Below are 27,175 nucleotides of genomic sequence, written 5' to 3' on the forward strand. Positions count from 1 at the left end.
TCAGTTAATGGCAGAAGTCCCTGTTCCTTTCTCCGGAGAGAGCTGGCTGTCTCACTATAGGAAATAATGCGTGTCATGTATACCTGGACCCGATCCAATGTTCAGGAAACACAAAGCAGGATAGAGCTGCTGAGGGAATCTCCAGTTTTATTCTTGTTTTTACAATCCTGTTGCAGAGAAGTGTCATTGACTCAGCAGCCCAACAACCAACTGGCAAACTGTAGGCAGGACTTCTAGCTGGTTTTGGTACCCAAATGCTGCCTTGACGACTCCTGCTAAAGTCTGGCTGGATGGTGGTTGGGAGTGAGCTGCTTCAAGGCCCCAGCTGCTGCCTTGACCCAGTCACGGATGATGTTTGCTTCTTGGAGACGAGCCTCTCTGGCTGAAGGTGGATCGGCTGGGTTGGAACCCCTGTTGGAACACATAAAGCCCACAGGAAGCAGATGCCAAATCCAGGGAACCACAGCTGGCAGTTTTTCAATTTGGCTATTTTGGAGCTCTTTTGGGGATGAAATGACCCCTCTGGTTTATGCCTGCTCCTCTGGGGTAAACTGCCTCTAAACACAGAGACTCTATTTATCACAGGTTTTGGTCCTATCTTCTGTGAATTTATTCAAGTGGCTGCTAAGATACTAGCAAGGGCTAGTCTTGCACTGGAGAAGAGAGAATGAGGAACTGGGCGTCTTAACATACCTGCACTGAAATAGCCCAGGTTGAATTGCTTAATGCAATCTACTAACCTGGTGCCCTCCTGATGTTTTGGATGTTAATGGCTGTTGTAGTTCAAAACATCTGGAGGGTGCCCAGTTGGCAAAGGCTGGCTGAATGGCATAAAATAAGTGAAGAGTTAAAAATGTATTTACCACATTTTTCACTCCATAAGACACACTTTTTTCTTCCTAAAAAGTAAGGGGAAATGTCTGTGCGTCTTACGGAGCAAATGCGTGGACCCTGGAGCCAAATTGCCCAGGGGCGAAAAGCAGATCATGCTCATTTTTTTGAAAAAGGGAAATGGGTGTTGAAACAAAGCCGCTGATTGGCAAGCGATCAGGGAGGGACATAAGGGACGCTAGCAATAAAGGAGGCTGCCTGGGAGGGGGGAGGTAAAAACAGCGAACTTGCAAGGAGAGGAGACAGAAAGACTAAAGCAATGAGGAGAGAAATTGGAAGAAAAGGAGGCGCAAAAAACTGCTCCAGCTAAGGAAACGACACTAACGCAAATGAGGGAAGCGAGTGTTGAAAGGAAGCAGCTGATTGGTAAGCGAGAGAAGGGACGCTAGTGATAAAGGAGGCTGCCTGGGAGGGGGGAGGTAAAAGCCCATAGATCCTCAGGATTTTTGCATTGGGTCACCCCAAATTCACCATCAGATCACATAGCATGTCCATGGCTACAGCCTGCACCAAAACCCCCACACACATCCACTGTTTCGTGGGGCTGCAATGGTGCAAAAGTGTGGCTACAAAGCACGGATCCACATGAATTCCCAGGATTTTTGTATTGGGCTACCCCAAACTCACCGTCAAATCACATGTCTGTGGCCACAGCATGAACCACAAAAATCATACATTCACTGTTTCATTCAGAATATTTTTTTTCTTGTTTTCCTCCTCTAAAAACTAGGTGCATCTTATGGAGTGAAAAATACGGTACTTCTAGGTTTTTAAAAGGACTTCCTGTCTGAAGGAGGATCTTGAAGGATTCATTAAACCTTCAGTGGTGGCACCCATGTTGGTTACACAGCTCCTGACAATTTCTGCAAACACATACCTGAGATCTAGATGATGGGCACCTCCCTTGATAAATATCGCTATCAATGAGGAGCTCAGGTTCTTTCTAACCTGCAATGACAATGAACGGAAGTCAGACCTTTCTGGGGCCGGCAAAGTCTTCAAGCTGACAGCTATAAAAGAGCAGGCAGAATTTGGAGAGGGTGATAACTTACTCCACCACTGGCCCAGGGATCCAAGTCTCCGTTTGAGAAGATGATGTTGCTTGCAGCAGTCAGATCTGAGGGTATTAAGCAAGATACTAAATATGACTATTCGCTTGCCTGGTAGAAACTCTTTAAATTGCACCAAAGCAGCTGCATGATGAGCTGAGTCCCAATGGCAGAGCTCCTGCTTTGCATGCAGAAGGTTCCAGGTTCAACCCCTGGTACAGCTGGGAGAAGCCCCAGCTGGAAACCTGGAGAGCCCCTGCCAGTCAGTGTGGACAATACTAAGCTAGATGAGGCAATAGTCTGACCCAGTAGAAAGCAGTATGGTGACAACTCATGAAATAGACTCCCAAATGTAATGCTCGAAGTCTTTCATGGGCTAGCTGAAATTCAAGGGGAGTTCTGCATTCAAGGCAGTCAAGGAAAAGGACATGCTCTAGACTGGGGAGGGGAGGGAGCTGCCTTGTTACAGAGTTGGACCATCTGTACCTCAAACCAATATTGGCTACTCTGGCTGGCAGCAGCTCTCCCATCAGGGCACCCATCGGGAGTTGACAAGGTCTGCCGAATAGGATTTCTGGTTGCCGATCTCACCAGTGAGGTACAATCCCAAGCCAAAGGGAGAGGGAATGAAGAAAAAACCTGTCTACTTACCACCACCCCAGAAGCTGGTCTGTAGCCATGACGGCCGAGGGCGGACCCCCCATTTCTGAAAGCAGTACTGTTCCCTGGCAGAATCTGTGAAGGGGATCTCTGGGAACATGTCGGTCACGTTGTTGCTGTTGAAGGTTAAGTTGATTTCAGTGCAGGCCTGAAGAAAGAACTGATATTTCAGCAGCTGTACTGGTCCCAAAGAGGGCAAAAATGGCAATGAAGTGTGGGCATGTGTGTTTCATTCTGCACCAGAGGTGACTTTCTTGGAAAAGTACATGCTGGGCCAGAAGGCGGCTTCCCTTAGTGAGGATGCTTGAGATTCTCAGTGCAGTATGATCACATATTACCTGCACTGAACTTGCACAATTTCAGCCATATGCTGCTGAAGGGCACTGGATGGAATCCCCAAAGTTAAATGCAAGCAAGCTGGCTCTTTTTGCACTGGGAAAACCTAGCACAAAATAGCTTTTAAGCTCTCTGCCTTGCAAGGCCCTCTCCATGTGTTGCGTCTGGGATGCTCCCACAAGATTTTGTGGGAAATCGGAAGGCCCCACGAAATGTTGCAAGAGCATTCGGAGTCTGGTACACAGAGAGAACCTTGCTCCCTAAGCAAGGCAAATATCTTAAAAGCTCTTTTTTGCACTGGGAAAAACTTGTTTGGGAGAGGGGAGGCAAACCCCTATCCATGCCCTGGCTCTGAAGCCTTGAGATGCTTGAAAAGTACCTCCCGGTACTAACGCCTCCCAACACTACCATCCTGAACGGGGGGCACCAGCTTGGGGAGGTAGTGCCTCCCAGCACCCCGTTCAGGGTGGTAGTGTTGGGAGGCGGTCATGCAGTGCTCGGTTCTGAATATAAGCTGCACTTTAACTTTTCACAGTCAGAATTTTTTGGGGGAGTGCAGCTTATATTTGGGCCAATATGGTATCATGCAATCATATGCTTGTGTAAAATCAGTGTGAAATGAAGATATCATGATTTCATGATTGTGTGATACCATTTCATGATTGCGCAATGTGATTTCATGATTGTGCGCTATGACTTAATGAAATCATAGCGCGATATCAAGGTGTCATGATTCCATGAGTGTGTGCTACGGTTTCATGAAATCACAGCGCGAGATCAATGTATCATGATTCCATGATTATGCTGATTTCATGAAATCATAGCACGAGATCAATGTGCCATGATTCCATGATTACGCTGATTTCATGAAATCACAGCGCGAGATCAAGGTGTCATGATTCCATGATTGCGCTGATTTCATGAAATCAGCGCGAGATCAAGGTGTCACGATTCCATGATTACGCTGATTTCATGAAATCACAGCGCGAGATCAAGGTGTCACGATTCCATGATTACGCTGATTTCATGAAATCACAGCGTGAGATCAAGGTGTCACGATTCCATGATTACGCTGATTTCATGAAATCACAGCGTGAGATCAAGGTGTCACGATTCCATGATTACGCTGATTTCATGAAATCACAGCGCGAGATCAAGGTGTCATGATTCCATGATTATGCTGATTTCATGAAATCACAGCGCGAGATCAAGGTGTCATGATTCCATGATTACGCTGATTTCATGAAATCACAGCGCGAGATCAAGGTGTCATGATTCCATGATTACGCTGATTTCATGAAATCACAGCGCGAGATCAAGGTGTCATGATTCCATGATTACGCTGATTTCATGAATCACAGCGCGAGATCAAGGTGTCATGATTCCATGATTACGCTGATTTCATGAAATCACAGCGCGAGATCAAGGTGTCATGATTCCATGATTACGCTGATTTCATGAAATCACAGCGCGAGATCAAGGTGTCATGATTCCATGATTACGCTGATTTCATGAAATCACAGCGCGAGATCAAGGTGTCACGATTCCATGATTACGCTGATTTCATGAAATCACAGCATGAGATCAAGGTGTCACGATTCCATGATTACGCTGATTTCATGAAATCACAGCGCAAGATCAAGGTGTCATGATTCCATGATTACGCTGATTTCATGAAATCATAGCGCAGGATCAAGATATGATTCCATGACTGCGCTATGATTTCATGAAATCATAGCGTGAGATCAAGGTATCGTGATTCCATGATTGTGTGGTATCATGATTCCATGGTATCGTACGTGAAATGCAATCGTATACAAGGGGTGGTATGTGGTGTTATGGGAGAGGGACCGTATTGGCCCGAATATAAGCTGCACCTGCAAATAAGCTGCACCTTTAAGATTGAAGACTTATTTGTGGGCTCTACCTCCCTGAACAGGGGGAGGGGGTGGCGGCACTCAGTTCCGAGCACACTGCATGCCCATCTCCTGGCACTACCTCCCCAAGCTGGCATCGGCCTCCCTCCCCGTTCCCTATTTACCAGGGGTTTGAGTACCTGCGTTTTTGCATATATGCAGAACCCTTTGAACCAAACCCCTGCATAAGATGCAAACATACTGAACAGAGACACTGAAGTCTACACTGCAATTAAAGTGGCGGGGATTAAGAAGACTTGCTCAAAGTAGCAAAGTGGAAAGGGCTATGGATTGAACAGCTGTTTAGACACACTCCCATCTGCAGACTGTAAATGCTTTTGTATAATCTCTGGTGGAGGTGCATTTGGGAGGCTCTGTGATGGTCTGGCTACCCCATCTCAAAAAGAATTAGCGTAGATCTTGGGAAAGCACAGGAAAGGGCAACCAAAATAATCAGCCTAGAGCAGGGGTCCCCAACTTGGAAGCAGCCCACGGAGGCCGTTTAACCGGCCTCCGAGCTGCCCCCGAACCGAGCTGCCCACTCAGCAATAATGGAATACTCCTGCAGGCCCCATGGCCTGGAACAGCTGCGCAGCATTCCCAGGAAGGGGTCCTGGTGTTCTGGAACTCACAGCTGCTCTCTTGTAAGCACCCGGTCTTAGCACAGTAAAGCAGCACAGACGGAGGTGAGGAGGTATCTGGGCATACCTACTTTTTTCCTACTAATTACAGATTAAAGAACAAACATGTATGAGAGGAGCAGCCCTCATACAGACATCCTGTCTCATTGTTAAAATATATTCATTTATATTGAGTCCCTCCCTCACAGGGACTCAAAGCAGCTTGCTGATAAAAATAAGAACAATTAAAAATGTGGGGGAGGGGGTTTCCATTAAAAAACAAACACTGATATAATTAAAACACACAATCTGTTAAAACCATACAGCACAGTACCAGGCCTTTCATTAAAAGCAGGGATTTCCCCAAAAGCCTGCTGGAAAAAATAAAAAATCTTCACCTGCTGGTGGATGGACAAGGAGGACGGAGCCAGTCTGGCTTCTCTAGGGAGGGGATTCCAAAATCTGGGAGAAGCCCATCATCCAGCAGGGCTGGTGGTAGTCAGAGTCCACACAGCATCTGGCGGGCACCACATTGGTGAAGGTGACGCTCTTGTTAAATTTCACTCCTCTTCCCCCAGGCATACCTGATAGTCCCATGCAGCAGCATCTGGTCCTGTTCCACAACCTGTGGGGTCAGCGCATTTCTGGTACAGCTTGTAAATATCGAAACATGGAACTATCCCAGTGGAGTTATAGAGCAGCCCTAGTGAGTAAAGGAAAGGAGGTTATGACGCTGCTCATTTCAAGGGGCCGGATTAGATGGCTTATTATCATCAATAACATCAGTATGTTTAATTATAATAATAATAATAATAATGATGATGATGATGATGTTTTATTTATTTAATATGTGTACAGTCGTACCTCCGATTGTGAATGTGATCCACCCGTGCAGGAGGCACGTTCACAACCAGCAGCGCTCGTAGCTTGAAGTGCCACGTCTGTGCACGAGCGTGACGCGGTTCGGCGCTTCTGCACATGCGCGTGACATCATTTTGCGCTTCTGTGCATGCGCAAGTGCCGAAACCCGGAAGTAAATCGTTCCAGTACTTCCGGGTTTGGTGCGGTCCGCAACCTGAAAACGCACAACCCGCAGCGTTCATAACCCAAGGTATGACTGCATTTTGCTTTTTTCCAGCAACATAAATTGAGATCAAAGTGGCTGACAATAATCACAATAGCACTGTGAGGGGAAAGGGGGGAACCCCATTGTAAACACTATAATAACAACTACAGTAACATTAATAATAATAATAATAATAATAATAATAATAATAGCAGCAATTAATTTGTTGTTGTTGTTGTTGTTGCTGCTGCTGTTGTTTTTGTTGTTATATGCCACCCATCTGACTTGGATGCCCAAGCCATTCTGGGCGTGAAACAAAGCAAACCACAACAATAAATCATTGAAACCCTTAATACAATTTAGTAAAATCATAGTCATTCAACAGTAATAATTAAATTTACATCCTGCCCTTCCTCCCCAATGGAGCCCAGGACATCAGACAACAATAAGCTAACAATAAGAACACTTGAGAATGTAAGAATAGCCTGTTGGATCTGGCCAGTGGCACATCTAGTCTGGCATCCTGTTTTCATGGTGGTCAAGCAGATTCTTCAATGGGAAACCCGTGAGCAAAACATGAGCACAATAACCTTCTCCCTCCCCTCCTGTGGTTTCCAGAAACTGGGATTCAGAAGTATTTATTGCCTCAGACCATGGAAGCAGAGGAGGGCCACTGTGGCTAGTAGTCATTCATAGCATTGCCCTCCTCCATGAATTCATCCAATCCTCTTTTAAGGCCATCCAAATCAGCAGCCATTGCTACTTCCTCTGGGAGTGAATGCCATTGTTTAACTTTGCCCTGCAATAAGAAGTCCTTTCTTTTCTCTGTCCTGAATCTTCCAACATTCAGCTTCACTGGATTCCCATGAGGTCTTGTGCTGCCGGGAGCCGGGGAGGGACTTTTCTGTCCCCTCTGTCCATGTCATGCGTGATTTTATAAACTTCTATTATGTCACCTCTTAGTTGCCTTTCCTCCAAACAAAATAGTCCCAAATGCTGCATCTTTTCTTTGTAGGGGAATCTCTCCACCCCCTTAATCTTAAAAACACCTTGAAAGCAATTTTAATATAGATACCATCTGGGAAAGATCTGAACTTGTGGGAAGACAGAAGTCTTCAGTTGGTGTAAAAAAAAAGGATAATTCTATTGAATATTCTTTCCAGGGCAGGGGAGATTCCAAAAGGGTAGGTGCCACAACCCAAGAGGATTGCACAGAAAGGACCTGTTAAATTAGGACCTGCAGAACACAGTATACAAGGGGTGAGACAATCTCTCAGGTGTCCTGGTCCCAGTGCTTTGTTTCTGGGGGGATGGGGACGCAGGGGCACGCATACCCCTAAACATTTTGTGAATCTCAATTTGGCCTTATTGAGGGGTAGTATTTCAATATGGGATGCGGGTGGCGCTGTGGGTTAAACCACAGAGCCTAGGACTTGCCGATCAGAAGGTCAGCGGTTTGAATCCCCGTGACGGAGTGAGCTCCCGTTGCTCAGTCCCTGCTCCTGCCAACCTAGCAGTTCAAAAGCACGTCAAAGTGCAAGTAGATCAATAGGTACCACTCCAGTGGGAAGGTAAATGGCATTTCTGTGCGCTGCTCTGGTTCGCCAGAAGCGGCTTAGTCCTGCTGGCCACGTGACCCGGAAGCTGTACGCTTGCTCCCTCGGCCAGTAAAGCAAGATGAGCACCACAACCCCAGAGACATCTGCGACTGGACCTAAAGGTCAGGGGTACCTTTACCTTTTTATTTCAAAACACACTGCCTGATCCCAAGCTATACATCAAAACCAACACCTTGAACTTAGACAGGTATCTAACTGGTAGATGCTCGAGAAACAGCTGGAAGCAGAGTTTTCCTCTGTCTATGCTGCCACCTAGCAAACATTCACATGCAAGGCCAGTGGGTGCAGCAGCCTGATCCTAGGCAAGGACTCAAAAAAAGCTGCAGGCAGGTCTGGACTTGCTTGCCTGGTGCGCTGCAAGCCACCTCAGGCATGACCAGGAAGCTGAGTAGATACTGCACCTTTGTGGACATGAATAGGCTCGTGGAGGTGGGGGTAAGGAAATGGTGTTCTTGGAAATGACATGTCAGCTGACCTGCTCTCATAGTAGCCCAAACAAAAACTTCAGGCAGCCCCACTTCTAGAGTAAGCACCAGCTGGAGTTCTCTGTTCAAGAGGCATGCCTTTAGATTTTAAGGAGAGGCCCTGAACTCTCTTTCCATTAGAGGGTGCCTGGGGAGATCTTCTAAGGCTACCGCCAGTGGATTACCAGACTGCAGCTTTGGGAGGGATGTATCTTGCCAGCCCAGTCAGGGCCAAGAGCCAGAGTCTTTGCTCAGACACCTACCTGTCCAAACTTCTAGAGGGCCTCAGGAATCTGCGCACGAAGAACATCTTGTGCGATGTCACACTGGAGGCAGAGGGAGTCTCTTTCTCTGCGCACAAAGTCATTCTGGCTGCAGCCAGCAACTACTGCAAGATGCATTTTTCCAGAGATGCTGCAAGTCACAACAGTCGCATCAAGCTGCCACGCGTCACTGCCCAGGGCCTGCAAAACATCCTGTCCTTTGTCTACTCCAACAAGCTGGAGCTGACGCTCCAGAACGTCGAGGAGACCTTCCAGGCAGCAGAGGTGCTGCTGGTGCGCGATGTGATGTGCTTGTGCTTCCGGTTTCTGGATGAGGGCTTGGATCAGAACACCTGCCTAGCAGTCCTCGAGATTGCAAAGAGGCTTGGCCCGAAAGAGTTGAGGCAGAAAGCCATGAGCTGCGTGAGCCGGCACTGCAGCAACATTTTGGCAGATCCGGCGCAGCTGCAGGAGCTGGACGCAGCTACTCTGTGTGAGATCTTAGACACCGCAGACACAGAGGACCTCAGTGAGCTGGAACTGTTCCATGCAGCTGAATGCTGGCTGCACCACAACAACACACACCTGAAAGATGCAGCTGAGATTTTGCAGCACATTCGGTTTCCCCTCATACCTCTCCACGACCTGCAGAGGTTCGTCCAGGACGTGCCCTTCATGAAGACAGAACCCACCTGCCGGCAGTACCTCCAGGAGGCCTTGGAGTATCACTCCCGGCTGCATGCTCAGCCGACTCTGCAGAACGAGCGAACCAAGGTCCGTGCCAGCGTTGACATGCTGGTTGTCCTTGGTGGCAGATCTGCGGACAACACCATCTGTGGCAGCATGTGGGCTGCTGATCGGAACTGCCTTTTGTGGAAAAAGGTTGGGCAACTTCACAGGCCCCTGTACAACCACTGTGTTGCTGTGATCCAAGGCTTTGTCTTTGTGATGGGGGGCCAGGACAGGTTTGACCCTACAGGACAATGTCCTTCGAACCAGGTAAGCACAAAGCTTAAAACGAAGGGAAGCCTACAGCAGCTCATTCACACACAACTTAAGTCTAGAAAAGGACAAAGGTAGATAGCCCAAATACCTATCATTGTTCCCTATCTGTTCCTATAAGGGTCTCTGCTTCTAGGTCACTCATTGTGAAAGCGAGTTCCTCAGAAAGCCAACACTAACCCTCTTATGATGCTTTTTTGTTTGTTTGTACGAATGCTTTGGAATAGCCTTTGTTCCAGATGCTGTCCCACACCTCCCATTCTGCTCTCAGAGGTTGATTTTTTAAAAAGACAAACTTAATCTGTGTTTGTGCATCTCCACCTAATTCCTTGCTTCCTTTATATGTGCGTGTGTGCACAGTTTGCTCTAAACCTTGCACAATCATTGGTGGCAGCACAGCCCCAGAGATACGAGGGGGTCCACCCTCCAAACCCACGTCGCAGCAAAGTTATGAGTGCCCATAGGTGTTGTTGTTGTTTAGTCGATTAGTCGTGTCCGACTCTTTGTGACCCCATGGACCAGAGCACGCCAGGCACTCCTGTCTTCCACTGCCTCCCGCAGTTTGGTCAAACTCAGTTAGTAGCTTCGAGAACACTGTCCAACCATCTCGTCCTCTGTCGTCCCCTTCTCCTTGTGCCCTCCATCTTTCCCAACATCAGGGTCTTTTCTAGGGCGTCTTCTCTTCTCATGAGGTGGCCAAAGTCTTGGAGCCTCAGCTTCAGGATCTGTCCGTCCAGGGAGCACTCAGGGCTGATTTCCTTCAGGATGGATAGGTTTGATCTTCTTGCAGTCCATGGGACTCTCAAGAGTCTCCTCCAGCACCAGAATTCAAAAGCATCAATTCAAAAACGTGATCCACCTGGATCAGGAACTGGCAAGCCACTCCAGTATCCCTGCCAAGAAAACTCCATGGACAAAGGCAACAGGCCCATAGGTGTATGTGCAAGCAAAAGGCAGCCCAGTCCCCAAGGAATGAGCCCTTTAATCCCCAGAGGAGGAAGCACCGAAGGCAGCAGTCTTAGTACATAAAGGGACAAAGAGTGACTTAATAATCAGGCTGCAATAAAGGGGTACAGGTGGGAATCACAACAAGCATGATCATCTGAGCAAGTGGAGAGCTTACCCAGTTGGGCACATAACGAGTCTCATCTCTGACATGGTAGTTCCATACTCTGGTAGCTTCCAGGCTGGATTACCACAATGTGCTCTGCATGGGGCTACCCTTGAAGACGACTTGGAAACTTCAATTGGCCCAAATGCAGCAGCCAGATTACTGGTTGGGGTTCAATTTATAATTTATATAATTCCCATTTAAAACAATTGCATTCATTTTCCAGGTTCAATTTAGGGTGCTCATGCTAGCTTTTAAAGCCTTAAACAACTTGGGATGCAAATACGTGAAAGACCGCCTCCTTCCCTATAGACCCTCTTGGGTGCAGAGAAGGCCTTCAGAATAATTGCTCCACCATCAGAAATATGGGTGGCGCTGGTGGCCTGGGGGGCAGGCCTGAGCACCTTCATTATGCAGCTTTCATGGTGCTGATGACGCACCTCTCTACCCTGGCCTTTGACACCTGAGATAAATATTTTTAGGACCCACTCTGATTGTAATTTGCTTTAAACTGTTTCTTACATTGTACAGTGGACGCTCAGGTTGCGAACGTGATCCATGCAGGAGGAACGTTCGCAACCCGTAGCGGTCGCGATTTGGCCCTTCTGCGCATGTGCAAAGTGTGATTTAGTGCTTCTGTCAAGCGCCAAAACCCGGAAGTAACCCGTTCCGGTACTTCCGGGTTCAGTGTGGTGCGCAACCTGAAATTGCGCAACCCGAAGCGCCTGTAACCCGAGGTATGACTGTATCTTACATTACTGTCACCCTTCCTGGGACCTTCTGGTGAAGGGTGGATAACAGTAATAGAATTCTTAGTTCTGGGCTTTCTGAAGCAACAGCATTCAGTCTGCAAAGCAGACCTTCCCAGGGACAAGTAGGCAGTTTCCAAGGGCCAGAGCACTTAGCAATACCTCTTTTTCCCAGTTAAGGGAGCAAACTGCATGGATTTCACAAGCTCTGCCCATGTTGATAGGTCCACACTCTCTGTGTTCTTCATAACCTCAGTCCTCCTTTGATCTATCTGGGAGGCCTCTCTTGTGTGGGTGTGTATTCCTTGTCTACCTACTATCAAGGGGAGACTTACAACAAAATGCTATAGTGTCTCCCCAGTTACCCATTGGGAGTTTTCCTGCTCAGGACTTTGCTTAACCTGGAGCCTTTTGAAGCACTGTTTGGGGCTTGCAGAAGGCCGCACATTCTTCTGGAATGAGAGTAAACACCTCTAGCTGAGTCACATCATTTTGGTTACACTTGCAAACGCTCAAACATTTTCCCTTTCAACAGATGGAACTCCAGCCTAATAACATTTAAGAGTTGCTGCCCCCCAACGCCCCACCCAAGGTCCTATGCAAGAATGATGCCCAAAAAACTTGGTGCTAGTAACTTTTTTGTATTTCCCCCGCCAACCCCAGAATGCAAAAGGGAGAAGGAAAGACTTGATGGTACTGATTCTTTATTTTATTTTTGCATCTCCTCCCCACCCCCAACCTGGAATGCAGGAAGGGAAAGGCTGAAAGAGTAAGGCTGGGCTGGTGGCTGAAGCAAGGGCAAATATTTCAGATGGGCACAGTATAAATTGGTGTGGCATCTGAGGGGCAAGATGGGTTCTGCAGCCCACAACAGAGCCATCCTATGTGGAATGCCACATTCCTACGGCAGTCACAGGAACCGGCGGGGATGTAAAAGATCTGGGGTCCACAGGCACAATTTTGCAGAGTTTACATGTGCTAATACAGTCATACAGTCAGTTGGGGACACAAGTGGCGCTGTGGGTTAAACCACAGAGCCTAGGACTTGCCGATCAGAAGGTCAGCGGTTTGAATCCCCACGACGGGGTGAGCTCCCGTTGCTCGGTCCCAGCTCCTGCCAACCTAGCAGGTCAAAGTGCAAGTAGATAAATAGGTACTGCTCCGGCGGGAAGGTAAATGGCGTTTCCGTGCACTGCTCTGGTTCGCCAGAAGCGGTTTAGTCCTGCTGGCCACATGACCCGGAAGCTGTCTACGGACAAACACCGGCTCCCCCGGCCTATAGAGCGAGACAAGCGCGCAACCCCCGAGTCAGTCACGACTGGACCTAACGGTCAGGGGTACCTTTACCTTTAATACAGTCATACCTTGGGTTAAAGACGCTTTGGGTTAAATGTTTTCAGGTTGCGTCCCACTGCGACCCAGAGGTACCAGAAAGGGTTACTTCCAGGTTTTGCTGCTCGCACACGCGCAGACGCTCAAAATGACATCACGTGCATGTGCACAAGTGGCGAATCACAACCCACACAGATGCGGGTTGCATTCTGCTCAGGTTGCGAACGGGCTCCAGAACGGATTCCATTCGCAACCAGAGGTACCACTGTAATTTATATGTACAGATGCAGGTTTAGAATTGAAACGTCACAGAAGGCATGTTGGCTAATTTCCCAAACTGCCATATAAAAGTCCTTCAACTGATTTGCCCCCCCACTCCACCCCAGATCATCTCAGATCAGTTCCTCTACACTTGCAGCCAAACCATTTCCCAACGATCCCGTTCCCTTTCACCTGCCCCCATTCTGTTGTCCTCCACATCGCTTCTACATAATGAGGACATCTTAATCTGGGGAGCTATTTAGTCTCCTACCTAGTAACTCAGGTCACACTCCAGTTCCAGTTCCCTGTCATCCATCACACACCCCAGAAACACTAGGGGAACTTTGGAAAGGGCCTGGGGCAAGGAAGGCATGCCCTATGGACTCGAATCTGTGCCCCACAGAATCCTTGTCAAGCTGCTGCAGGATTCCACAGCCAAGTTGCTCAAAGAGGCAAAACTGTTTGAGAATATTACACTGGTCCTGACCCGACTGCACTGGCTGCCAATCCGTTTCAGGACCAACCTGGTTTTGTCCTATAAAGCCTTTAATGGCTGAGGACCGCAATACCAGACCACCATGTGAACTGACCCGGACCCTGAGATCATCCTCTGAGGCCCTTCTTTGTGTGCCTCCTTCCCAAGAGGTCCAGAGGGTGGCAACATGAGAACAGGGCTTTCTCTGCAGTGGCTCTCCATTTGTGTAATGCTCTCCTCAGGGAGGTTCGGCTGGCGCCTTCATTATACACCTTTAGGTGCCAAGTGAAAACGTTCCTCTATAAGGCTTTTAATTATATGTGGCCTTTGAGAAGTGGGTGGGTTGTGTTTTTTTGTATTTCTTTCCCCCGCTTGGTTTTAATGTATCTACATGGGGGTTTTGTGTGTGTTTACGTGGTTGTAAGTTGCTTTGGGTTGCCCTGGGCAAGAGAAAGCAATTTATGAATTTAGTAAATGATCATGATCATCCTCATTCACAAGCTTGGAATAAGATCAGCTCAGCATTAACCCTAGCAATACAAACCTGCCATGCAGCAGAGAGGAAAATGAGCATGGCCTGTAAGACAGAGTTGTTCTGCCTGGCCTTTGGCTTGGAATCAATTTGATTCCCTCCCCCTATTTCTTTTTTCCTTTCTCCTTCTGTGTTGCAACTCCTATTTGGGGACTTCCCTGGCTTTTTTCTGGCCTATGTGGGACCAGTCTGGCTAGTTAGCCTTGGTGAAGACTTGACGTTTTTATCCCCCAAAAAGTTTTTGATTGAGTTCCACTGAAACGAAGCTGCATTTTAATGTTTTAATGCTGTATTTTAATGTTGTTTTTAAAACTGTATTCTAATCAACTTTTTATATTTGGTGTTAGCCACCCTGAGCCCGGTCTTAGCTGGGGAGGACGGGGTATATAAATTTTTTTATTATTATTATTCTCACTGAAGGGGTCTCCTTGCCTGCTTCTGACCTGGCTACTAGCTGCTGCAGGAGAGCCCTTAAAGGCTTCTCCCCCGCCCTGACTGCTGAATGATTCCCAGCCTGCCAGCTGGAGAACAAGTCCAGCAGGGCCCTATAATCCCTTTCCCAGGGGCGTACAAAGTGGGGGGCGAAGGGGGCAGGATGTACCACTGGGGGGGGGGTTGACAAGATGGCCCCTGCCTCCCCGCAGCTGTAGAGTGGCAGAGGGTGCGTGCAGTCCATTAAGGGTGCCATTCTTGCTGCCTCTTGCACAGCGGCCATGTGGGCTGCTGCACATGTGCACTTTGTACGGGCTGCCCCGCCCCGGGTGCCAGAGGGGGTTCCTCTGCCACTGCCCTTTCCTCCTTCCGGCTCCAGGTGTTCAGGTTTGACCCACGGCACGGCAGCTGGCTCCAGGTGGCGAGCATGCTGGGACGGCGGACTCGCTTCCACGCAGGGGTGCTGAACGACTGCCTCGTGGCTGTGGGCGGGGGAGCCTTGCTGGGGACGCTCACCGACACAGCAGAGGAGTACCAGCCAGCTGAGAACAAGTGGCAGCCCATCACGCCCTTCCCAATGCCCGTGGCAGACCACGCAGGGGCCACCCACAAGGGGATCCTCTACGTCTCAGGTGAGAGACCACTGATGGCTTGACCGAGGGGGGCCACCATCAGAAGTCTTGGCTTGGGGTGGAGGGAGGGGGTGGGAGGCTGGATGTTGGCCATTCTAGAATGCAGACCACTATCAAGCATAGCTGTCAATGTTTCCCTTTTTTTAAGGGAAATTCCCTTATTCCAAATAGGATTGCTCGCAAGAAAAGGGGATAGTTGACAGCTATGCTATCAAGGGTTGCTGATTTTAAGGGGGCATACAGGCAAAGCATAAAGGGATGGTTCCTGGTGATGTGGCTGTGATCTGTGTTCCTGTAAACTCCAGCTTAGACTGCTATAATATGCTCTACTAGGGGCTGCCCCTGAAGAGGATCTGGAAAGCACCATTAGCTCAGAATGCAGGTGCTGGGGTTGCAAATTAGCTTCATGTATTCATCCTTTGCACTTCTAAGTTTGTCCTTTATCAAATGGACCCAGGGCAGGGTGCAAAAGTATCTCACTTGAAGTATAAGGTAAAGATAAAGGGACTCCTGACCATTAGGTCCAGTTGTGACCGACTCTGGGGTTGTGGCGCTCATCTCGCTTTACAGGCCGAGGGAGCCGACGTTTGTCCGCAGACAGTTTTTCCGGGTCATGTGGCCAGCATGACTAAGCCGCTTCTGGCGAACCAGACAGAGCAGCGCACGGAAACACCGTTTACCTTCCTGCCGGAGCGGTACCTATTTATCTACCTGCACTTTGACATGCTTCCGAACTTCTAGGTTTGGCAGGAGCAGGGTCCGAACAATGGGAGCTCACCCCGTCACGGGGATTCGAACCGCCAACCTTCTGATCGGCAAGTCCTAGGCTCTGTGATCTAACCCACAGCGCCGTCCGCGTCCCACCACTTGAAGTATACTGTACATTAATTAAGAGCATAAAATAAAGACCTCAAGAACAATGGCAGATGGATTGCACTGGCTCAATTCAAAGTGCTGGTTCTGACCTTTAAATCCCTTTCCAGCATTAGACCGACATACTTGAAGTATGTTAAGCTCTTCTGTAGGCAGGTTCCCCCACTCCTCAGGTGAGGTTGAGTTGCGTGGCCAGCTGGAAGAGAGAGAGGTCCTTTTCGGTGGTGGTGCTCCAATGATGGAATGCCCACCCCGGAGAAGGCCAGCAGGCACTTTGTTCGCCTTTCAGTGCCAGGCAAAAGCCATAAAGTTTTCCCAGGCTTTTTAGACTTATAAGCAATCTAGCTTTAAAAATCTTGTTCCCTCTTGTTCCCTAATTTTGTTTGGATATGTATTATTTGCATTTTAATTATTTTTGTATCTTCTGCTTCTTATGGAAACTGCCCTAGGGATTTATTAAAATTGAAGGGCGGTATTGAAAAAAAAAATGTGTACAGTGGTACCTCTGGATGTGAACGGGATTCGTTCTGGAGCCCCGTTTGCATCCTGAAGTGAACGCAACCCGCGTCTGCATGTGCGCGGGTCACAATTCACCGCTTCCGCGCATGACGTCATTTTGAGCATCTGCACATGTGTGAGCGGCGAAACCCGGAAGTAACACGCTCTGTTACTTCCGGGTTGCCGTGGAGCGTAACCTGAAAACTCTCAACCTGAAGCACATTTAACCCGAGGTATGACTGTACTGAATTTGCAGCATCCCAGTGCATGAACGAGAAAAAGAGGGGCAGGAGCAGGTATATGAGCAAGGGAAAGGAAGGGTCCCACAGTGGAGTGCCTGAGAAAAGGGTTGAATAGACTCCCTTCCTTTCGTGCTCAACCGACTGCCAGGGGCAGGAGGGGAGGGCCAAGAGTAGAGGAGAGGAGACAGCAATGATGGGGCAGCCAACCAGTGGAGAACAGCGTTCAATATAGTGGGATGCTACAGACACAGACAGAAGGGAGGCTCTCAGCGCTGTGAACACACTTTGCACCCACTTTTACGACCCAGTCTCTTAAGGCTTGGGAGAGGCCTTGGCTAAGCGGTAGGCAACACGCTCCGCAGGGACACTTCAACTCCACAGGACCTTGAGGAGGATCGGGACAGGAAAAGGCTACTGTGCAACCCAAAGGGAAAACTGCAGCCACCCAACCCAATCTTCTCTCGCCCGTTTCCACCAGGGGGATTCGCCGCTGGCAAACCTTTACGCGACACATACAGCTATCTCTCCCGCCTGCGTCGCTGGGTCAGGAACCAGCCAATGACTTTTGCCCGGTGTGACCACGGAATGGCAATTGCTGGAGACAGAATCTTCTGCGTAGGAGGAAGGGCCCTGGCAAACGTATGTTGAGCTTCATTTATTTAACGAGTTGCAGTGGGGCCAAGCGCCAGCCCCAGGCTCTCCATGTCTGGTGTTGCCCTGAGCTACACAATGTGCTCTCATTTCTCCCTTCCTGGGTCCTTGTGGCCAGGCTCCCTTCCCAGAATGGGGAGCATCCTCTTCTGTGCAGTCTGACAATGGGAGCAATGGCTCTAGTCCAGCCTTTCTCAACCTGTGGGTCCCCAGATGTTGTTGAACTACAACTCCCATCACCCCTAGCTAGCAAGGCCAGAGCTCAGGGATGATGGGAGTTGTAGTCCAACAACATCTGGGGACCCACAGGTGGAGAACCGCTGCTCTAGAGAGAAAGCGGAGTCTCTCTCCTAAGGCAGCATCTGGCAGGTACTGACCTGTCAATATTCACACGTGGGGAAGAGTTGCTGTTGCACTTAGGTCCTGCTTGTGGGTTCCCACAGGACTCTGGGTGCCTACTTTGAGAGCAGGATGCTGGACCAGAAGGGACCCCCTCTGGCCTGACTCAGCCACAGGGCTCTTCTTGGCAGCCTTCCTCAACCTGGTGACCTCCAGATGTTTCAGACTCCCACCTCCCATCACCAATGACCACCAGTCATTTTGGCTGAGACTGATGGGAGACACGGTCCAATATATGTGGGGGAGGGTACCTGGTTGGAAGAGGCTGCTCTCTACACCACAATATTCTAGGTTTCCTGACAGGGGCATTGAAACATTTCTTACGACACACAAACACACCAGTCACATGGAACTAGCAAGCCCTTTAAAAAATAGAAACTCTTCACGCCCTTTCCAAATTTTCAATTTTATGTAGCTGGATCATGTGGCAAGCCTAATATATTTTACTACCTGGGGCTGAAAGGCCAGGTGGCTCCCCCTTATTTGCTAATTAACAAGGCTGCCAAGTTTAATCAAACAGATTAATATATTTTTTAAAGGTGCTGCCAACTAACTGGCCAGCAGGTTTTTAAAAGAGAGGAATATCTGAAAAAAGGCCTGTCCATTACGTGACTGATTCCCTATTTGACCCATACTCTTAAGGTTTGTTTAACCAAGTAGCATCTCAGAGTTAGACAGATTGGGTTCCATGACTGAGAAGCAGATCCCTGTCAGTTTTAGATGTTTTATTTAAAGGGTTGGCGTTTTGCAGATAATAAACCTAACACGTGGACAGAAAATGCAATCATTTGGGGAAAACGCACCTACATGGTCTGTCTCCTGATGAAGTCAAAAAGTCTTCATTGCAATCTTGGTCTTTAAAAATTGTTGGAAGCCACCCAGAGTGATTGGGGCAACCCAGTCAGATGGGGGGCATATAAATCATCATCATCATCATCATCATCATCATCATCATCATCATTCCTCTGCATATACTCAGGTGTTCCCTTGAACTAAAGCCAGAGCAGATTGGTGGCATTCCTACTAACTGATTAACACTGGTGGTGGGGGTGGGAGCATTGTGAAGGTCTCCTGTGCAATTAGTGGGAACTGCACACCAGCACAGCTTCTACACCAACTGACAAGAGCTGCTCTGTGAGGTCTTTAAAGCCAGCGGTGGTTCACATGCAACCTTCCCAATGTTTCTGGAATACTGGCTAGGCGGGTCTGGTGGGAGTTGCATTCTGAAACATCTACAGGGAACCAGCCCGGTGGTCTGTCTGAACAACTGGCAGGCCATGCAGTCTGCTGGAGCCACAGCATACCTCCCTCACCCTCCACTGAACAGGGACTGGGTCCACCCTTCTGATATTTGGTTCTTTACAGGCTCAGGAATGGGTTCCCGTGAACGAGACAGAATACTACTGCCCGGTTAGTGATCAGTGGACCCTACTCAGGCTCTCGCCCTTCGACCTTTGTCAGTTTGGTCTCGCTGTGCATGAGCAGCAATTGTACATCACGGGTGGTGGGTCAGTGAGACAGAAGAGGAAAGAGGATGGCGTCTATGTCTGCAACCCTGGAGGGAAAGTGTGGGAAAAGGCGGGCTCCTTGCCCAAGCCTTTGGTGGATCATGCCTCTTTCTTTGTTCAGCTGCCGCGTCACCTGGTCACAGGTGAGCAGCAGCAGAATGGAGAGGGGCCTTCAGCTGCTGGCAGGAAGAAATCCACCCTCAACCTGTTCATCACTAGCAAGACTTCATCCCAGCCAGCTCTTCAGGCAGAGAAAGAGGCTTTGGGCAAAATCCAGGGGGAAGATCTCTGGTAGAAGCTCCACTGATATGAATGGAAGTGGCACATGATTTTTTCCAAGCCTGCAGCCACATTCAGATGGCCTCCCGGTCCATGGCCTGGACGATTGGGAATGAGCTTCAGGCTTGTGTACTCCATCCTCCACATATGAGGGGAGGAGATTAGAATCTCCCAGTAGCTTACCAGTCTGTCTAAATGATAGTTTGAGCAAACCGTAGTTTGCCTGTAAGACAGAATCCAGAGACATGCTTTTATCCTGCTTTATGTGCAAACCAGAAGCAGAAATGTTCTAACCTTCCTTTGTGCACTGAAGAAAGACTGGAGGGGGGTGAGAGGAGAGAGAAGGGAGCAAGCAAGCTCAAGGCTTGCCCCTGCTCCCCTCAAAAGTGTGGCTTAGGGGACTGTCTGAATGCAGCCTAAATAACATGCACATTTTCAGGCCTGACACAACCTGAGAGAAAGCACAGTGCTCATGTACACTTTGGAAGGAAGTCAGGTGTCTTACAGTCACTCACCACTAAGAGCTGCCAAGCCCCTGATCCGCTCCTTGTTCTCCAGCATCAGCTCACAGCCAATCTGAGTTAAACACACAAACACACACACCAAATTAGGTTTTCCGAGAGCCAAAGAGAAATTGGAAGAAAGTTACAGGAACTTAGCTGAAACTAACAAAATACATTGGTCACTCCCCAAAAATTTTTTTTTTAATGAAATAAAACAATGATGGAAAAAGCTGCTTACAAAGGCTAGATATGGCTAAGGTGAAATTTCAAAAGACGGACAGAATAACTTCTGGGTTTCCAGTTCATTTTCAGCCTACCAGACCTAGAGTCAAAGGGGAGTTCCAGCATTAACATCCTGCAATTTCACCCTAGCAGATAGTCATAAAATGATCCCAATGCTATGTAAACAGTATACTTCTTATATTATGTACCTATACAGTGGTACCTCTGGTTGCAAATGGGAACCGTTCCTGGGGCCCGTTTGCAATGTGAAAAGCCCACAACCTGAAATGCTGTATCTGCGCAGGTGCGCGGCGTGATTTGGCACTTGTGCGCATGCGCGCATGCATGCAGTGTGGTTTAGCGCTACTGCGCATACGCGGGTAGCAAAACCTGGAAGTAACCCTTTCCAGTACTTCCGGGTCACCGCAGGACGCAACCTGAAAAAACGTAACATGAAGCAACGTAACACGAGGTATGACTGTATTATATTAGGACTCTCCTTCCTTGGAGGTTTCTAAACAGAGTGTGGATGGCTATCTGTCATGGGTGTTTTAGTTGAGATTCCTGCTTAGCAGGGGGTTGGACTAGATGACCCTTGTGGTCCCTTCCAACTCTACATTTCTATGATTCTATGCTTATCATCTGTAACATGGCAATAAACACCCTTCTCTTCTGTAATGCCCGCTCAGTTTCCTCCCTGTTGAGCAGAGTGTGGACAGACCAGACCAGAAATACTTTGGTGCGGCCTTTGTTTGAGGGGGCACCTGCAAACACTTGCAACATTAACCAGGGTCTCTTTGCAAGAAAGAATGAGGAACCCAAGTTTATAACCATGCTAACCTGTGTCAGGTATAAATCAGCACCAGGCAGGGAAGCTCCACAAAAGGTGGTTGGCGGTAGTGTGGTTTGAGATTTTTTAAAATAAGCAAACATTCAAACGACTACTATAGGTAGGTATGCGTTAATTTTGTAAGCCTGGCCTTATAGACATGCTGCGAGAGCTTTAGCCCAGCCCAGTGGCAACCTGTGGAGGTGGAGGAGTCGAGTGTTCTCTGGTTCATGAAGTTGCCTGATCTGTGCAGGCCTCACCTTGACAGGATTTGCTGGAAAGTGGCCCATAAAGTCCGTCTCGTAAGGGTAGTCCATCATGGCGATCATGGTGAAGGCATTCCGGGCAAATCCAAAGAGCTGGTAGATATCATCCTTAGACGAAAGCTTTTTGCATGTAGACATCCCGCGGCTGATCCTCTCGTAAGCTGAATGTGGAGAAGAGAGGTGTGTAGTGTGTTACATGATTAAGCACATCTCACCACATTCATAGAGGCTAGTATACCTTATGACAGCAGCCTAACTTTAGTGTTTGGGCTATGCAGTGCTTGGATGAGTGAGGTTTTCTGCTTTCATTCAAAAGAAAAATGAAGTGCCTAGACCTCATGGTTTTAAACTGCGGTGCTTAGTCAACTGACTGCTTACACTGGGGTGGGATGGGGTGGACGGACCATTTGCATTAGCTATAGAAGTGCTGCCCAATTAAAGTGGGCACATTTCCTTCAAAAATTGTTTATTTTCTTATGCACACACAAGACGGGAGCGGTACTGCTTTCCTAAAACCATTTTAAAGCAATTTGTTTATTCTACAGCTGCTCCAGAGGTCTCGTAGCTTAAAAGTCCTCTCTCCCAAGGGGCTGTTCCTTGTCTGACAGGTGAGCTCACTTTACCTCCAGCCAGGTACAGGTCTTTGATTTCCCTAAATGCTTCTCGTACAGCCGTGGCACAGTCCGGACTGTAGTTCTGAAAGTCCTGGGGGAAAAGAGAGACAAAATGCCTTTTCTGATTTAAGTGAATTGCATCTTTGAGGGAGCCTGAGACTTTCATATGGCTTCACAGGTTCAGGCACAGCATTTTACGATGAAGATTGGGAGGTTTGCCTAGTAAGAGGAAATGAGCCCACTCAAAAGTTTCCATCTAAAACTTACCGCTGTGACATCCTTGAAGAACTGATTGGAGTCTCCAATCCCAGCCACAGACAACACAGGGGCACTGGCAGCGAGTGCGCCAGACACTATGTTGGGATATTTCATTCTCATGTAGGCACTCAGCATCCCTCCATAACTGGGAGAGAAAAAGAAGCAAGTTATGTTCTTTGACACCATGAGACATTCAGGTGGACTGCTCGCTCACTGGAAAGGGACAGAAGTCTCTTCAAATTGTTGGCCTGAATTAGCGGGTGCAGATTTGCCACCCTCAAAGAGTCAGAATACAAGAGGCACAGGTATGAGGCAAGAGGAAGTGGACAAAATGGCTGAACTTTGGCTTCTTCCCTTCCCTAGTAGCTCATGCCAAACTCAGACCCCATTGCTCAGAAGGAAAGGGTATTACAGTGGTACCTTGGGTTACAGACGCTTCAGGTTACAGACGCTTCAGGTTACAGACTCCACTAACCCAAGTTAAGAACTTTACCTCAGATGAGAACAGAAATCATGCTCTGGTGGGGCGGCAGCAGCAAGAGGTCCCATTAGCTAAAGTGGTGCTTCAGGTTAAGAGCAGTTTCAGGTTAAGAACAGACTTCCAGAATTAATTAAGTTCTTAACCCGAGGTACCATTGTGTTGGTGAAGAAAAGTGTGCCCCCTGCTCAGTGTGGTTCTTGGGGCAAAGGATCTTTTTACTTCAGACAAGGGACAGCTATTATCCTAGGGGAGGGGCTATAATTTCCCTGCAGACTTTAGAGTGTTTCCAGTTGGAGTGCTGTAGAGAACAAGCACATGACAAGATCCACCAAGGCATCCTTGTGTCCAGGGTGCCCCACTAAGCATGCCATGAAGCATACCCCAGAGAGAATACAATTCAGGGCACTCAACTTCCAACCTAAACAGTCCCAGAGTAAATACCGATTCAAGCAACCCACAGTTTGGGGGGAAAGCTAGCATTGCCCTCACCAAACATACTGGGGTACAACCTTTTCATACTTCAACTCCTCTTGACCCATGAGCTCTCCTCACCTTCCTTGGCCATAGTTAAGTCAACCCTTTGGAGAAATCCTGGTTACTATGAAGTTTAGATGGTGGTGCCTAAACATTTGAAATATCTGCCTCATTCCCTGCTCAGAACAGACCCCCTCCCAAAGGCAGCTGGCACACAGCAACTTGGAAATATTTTGCCAGCCCTGCAAGAAGATCATTGTGCACATCAGATGCAGGTAACTGCTGGGAGGAACAAGCGAGTGAGCCCTCACCTGCCTCCGAATGCAATGACAGGTGAGTCCGGTGCTGCGTACTGCTTCTTTAGTGCCATGATGAGAACTGCATAGTCAGCGAGGGCTTGCTCCACACTCAGCAGGCCAGCGTTTTCCCTCTGCAGCGACGCTGCCCCAAATGGAAGCGACTTCCCATAGTATCTCTGAAAAGCCAGCAGAGGAGCACAAGAGACATCTCAGACAGCAAGGTCACCATAATCCCCATCAAGCACACTGCCTCAGGCAATAGGGACATCTTTGCAAAAACACTCACATGCTCCGCAAAGACCACCAGGGCGTTCTGCTGCTCAGCTAGCTCCAGGATGAAGCCGCTGTTCTGAGCAAAGGCCCAGACATCTCCCTCATTCCCAGTGTAGAAGAAGATGGGTCCAGCTCTCCTCTTCCAGTATTTATCTGTGTGAGGCAGCAGAAGTACATTGAGGCAACTAAGAAGAGTCCCGTTTAAGAACAGAGAGACCTCTAAGAAACTTGCAAGAAGGACAGTGCCTGTATTAGGATTGCCATATTCTTTCCCCCTCTATGACAGCACAATCCTCAACTTTCTGACTGCTCTTCAGCAATGTAACTGGCACTACTTGCAACTTTGGGTGCTGCCAGAGCAAAAATGGAGAGGCTGGGGCCCAGCCGCTGGGCCCTTCATATATTGTTAGGACTACCATAATCCCTGTCATCAGCTATGCTGGCTGAGGCAGAGAGCAGGAGCCCCACAAGATATGGAGGGCCACACATTCCCACATCTGTGTGCCACAGCAATTAGCCCTGAGGGGAAGTAGGCTCTTTGCAGCACTGCTTTTTCCCATAGATTGTTAAGTGGACACCTCTTCAAATTAACTAAGGAATGGACATATTTGATATTAAGGGGCTGTCCACATCAGGGAAGCCCCCATAGCTCAACAGTAAAGTTCATGTATTTCCAAAAGAAGGCCCCAAGTTTGATCTCTGGCATCTCCAGTAAACAAAAGGATTTTAAGTAGTGGGACTAGGAAAGGGCAACCTCTGCCTGAGGCCTTGAGGAACCGCTCCGGTCAGAGGTGGCAACATGGGACGAGATGGGCCAGAGTTCTAACTTGGTACGAGACAGAATAGGTCATTAACACACAATTAATTTATGGAATGTGCTGGTGACACTAGCTCTTGGATTCCCATAGAATTTATTTATTTCGTACACATATAATAGGAAAGTAAGGCTGTCGTCATGGTGCAATTTGCTTGGCCACCACAAGAGCTGCTTTGCCATCACAGCAGTGTTGGACTCTTAAGCAGAAAGGAAGCAGAGGAGGCAGGCCCAGGCTGAGGCAGGTGGCCCAGGCAAGCCCCTGAGGAACTGTCAGCACAGGACACAGGAGAGGGGAGATCTAATAATACCTCTGAGCCATGGTTACAATATAGAACCTCCATGTTCAGATGCAGTATACCCATCCTTCTCTGTTGCTGCAGAACAACACTGGGAGAGGACTATTGGTCCCATGTCCTGCTTGTGGGCCTCCCAGAGGATCTGGCTGGTCATTGTGGTGAGACAGGACACTGAACTAGATAAATGCTTGCTCCAATCTAGAAGCGACGTTTTCATGTTTTTATATATTTTCATCACCAAAAGCATACCTGTGATGAGGTATCTCTGGGCAAAGGTTTTGTTGCTGTAGGTTTCGAAGTTGAAGTGATCTATCCACTGCTCAAAATATTTCTCTTTGAAGTCAAGCTGGGGGTTTCTGTAACCTTAAAAGAAACAAACCGCGTCACTTTCGGATAGAAGGGGAATAAAAATGGCAGTGTCAGTCTACTGACCATGGAAAAGAGGTCAACTACCCCAATATATGCTCCGTGAAATCTGCTCTGCTGTGGATTCTATTGTACAAGAACAGCTAGGCTTTACAGTCATACCTCGGGTTACAGACGCTTCAGGTTGCGTTTTTTTGGGTTACAGACTGCGGAAACCCGGAAGTACTGGAATGGGTTACTTCCAGGTTTCGGTGGTCGCACATGCACAGAAACACTAAATCACGCTTTGCGTATGTGCATAAGCGCCGAATTGCAACCCGCATGTGCGCAGATACGGCGCTGCGGGTTGCAAACTTGCATCCCACACAGATCACGTTCGCAACCCGAGTGTCCACTGTACTTTCTTTCCTCTGCCACTCCAAAATGCTGGCTGTATTTCTCTGCTACTGTCAAACAATTATTCAAGGCTGCAAATTTGGTGAAGCACATGCTGCAGAAATTAAATCATTTTTAAAGTAAAAAACATGGCATTTCTGGTCAGGACTGGACATTAAGAAATGTAAACAGAAGGTGAGGAGGATTGAAGTAGGGCTGGAACTGTTCTTTGTTGGTGGGGCTAAACCCTGCAACATGCAAAGTAACTAAGTGAGCCTCACTAGTATAATGAGATGAATTGGGGTGGGGAGACAGAGGAAATACTTACAAAGCACAGAAAGTTATATTTCCACCCCAGAACCTCCATTAAGTAACCACACCCTGCTAGAAAGGGACTGATAGCTTTGTAACGAATCTGATAACTGAAACAAGGAAAAGATGGCGTGTAATTTCTAAAACATGAAGTTGTGGAGCTCAAATCTTCCCAGAAAGCGTGTCCACTAGCTCTTTGACACACAACCCATGGCTAATATTGCTCTAAACTGTGGAAGTGGCATGATGGTCCAAGTGATATATTGCTTTATTTCCAATATTCCTATTGCAAGACAGAATTACAAATTGCAACCAGCTGATTTGAATGAGAGGGGTGGTACTCTCTGCAAATGCTCAGAAGCACTCTTACTCAAAACAGCCGCAGAAAACACTAGCAAAGCAGCTTTATATGTTCTCTAAGTGGATCGGGATGGGGCGGGGGCTCTGAGTTCTGGGGATTAATTATAAAGGAATTGCTCCTGAGCCTGTGAAGACTGTACTTCCCCATCACATGCTTTCCGCCTCACAAACCAACTCCAGCCAGGAAGACCCTGAAATATGGAATTAACGAAGAACGAATAAATGCATTCACAAAGGAGAGAGCATCTATTCATGTGCGGTCTTGCATCCCTTCCCTCTGGTGCGCCTGAGCATGTGCAGAGTTGCATCCCTTCCCTGCAATCACCACCACCGATTTCCGCTGACCCGAGGCCCGCCGCCGCCTCACCTGCAAGGACCCCCAGCAGCAACGCCAGAGAGACGAGGCGCAGGTAGAGCGCGGGTCGCGTAGCCATGACCACGGGCGCGGCGGTCCCTTCTTCTGCAGCGTGGGCACGGGTGGCGGTGGTGTCACGTGAGAGGAGCCCAGAGCATCACGTGAAAGACCTGCCGGCAGAGGGGCGGGGCGAAGGGAGGGCCATGTGGTTTCCC

At 48.4% G+C, this 27,175-nt stretch overlaps 2 protein-coding genes across 2 annotated transcripts; one reads left to right on the plus strand and one right to left on the minus strand.

Moving 5' to 3' along the window:
* Nucleotides 1-129: 129 nt before the first annotated feature.
* DPP7 (dipeptidyl peptidase 7) lies at nucleotides 130-27,127 on the minus strand. Its single transcript, XM_083597362.1, has 13 exons — nucleotides 26,973-27,127; nucleotides 25,442-25,555; nucleotides 24,093-24,232; nucleotides 23,819-23,982; nucleotides 22,562-22,697; nucleotides 22,304-22,385; nucleotides 21,675-21,841; nucleotides 20,376-20,436; nucleotides 6,057-6,175; nucleotides 2,592-2,748; nucleotides 1,944-2,008; nucleotides 1,769-1,839; nucleotides 130-411 (listed from the first exon to the last, which is right to left on the minus strand). Exons 1-13 carry the CDS (start codon nucleotides 27,037-27,039, stop codon nucleotides 276-278), a joined length of 1,479 nt encoding a protein of 492 aa, XP_083453488.1. The 5' UTR covers nucleotides 27,040-27,127; the 3' UTR covers nucleotides 130-275.
* LOC310754859 (kelch-like protein 9) lies at nucleotides 8,298-20,592 on the plus strand. The gene is made up of 4 exons (XM_083597321.1): nucleotides 8,298-9,883; nucleotides 15,158-15,410; nucleotides 17,502-17,662; nucleotides 19,439-20,592. The coding sequence occupies exons 1-4, from the start codon at nucleotides 8,828-8,830 to the stop codon at nucleotides 19,874-19,876; spliced, it is 1,908 nt and encodes a 635-aa protein (XP_083453447.1). The 5' UTR covers nucleotides 8,298-8,827; the 3' UTR covers nucleotides 19,877-20,592.
* Nucleotides 27,128-27,175: the final 48 nt, after the last annotated feature.

Source organism: Podarcis filfolensis (assembly GCF_964270895.1).
Source record: "Podarcis filfolensis genome assembly, chromosome: Z".
In the NCBI taxonomy this organism is placed as follows: Eukaryota; Metazoa; Chordata; class Lepidosauria; order Squamata; family Lacertidae; genus Podarcis; species Podarcis filfolensis.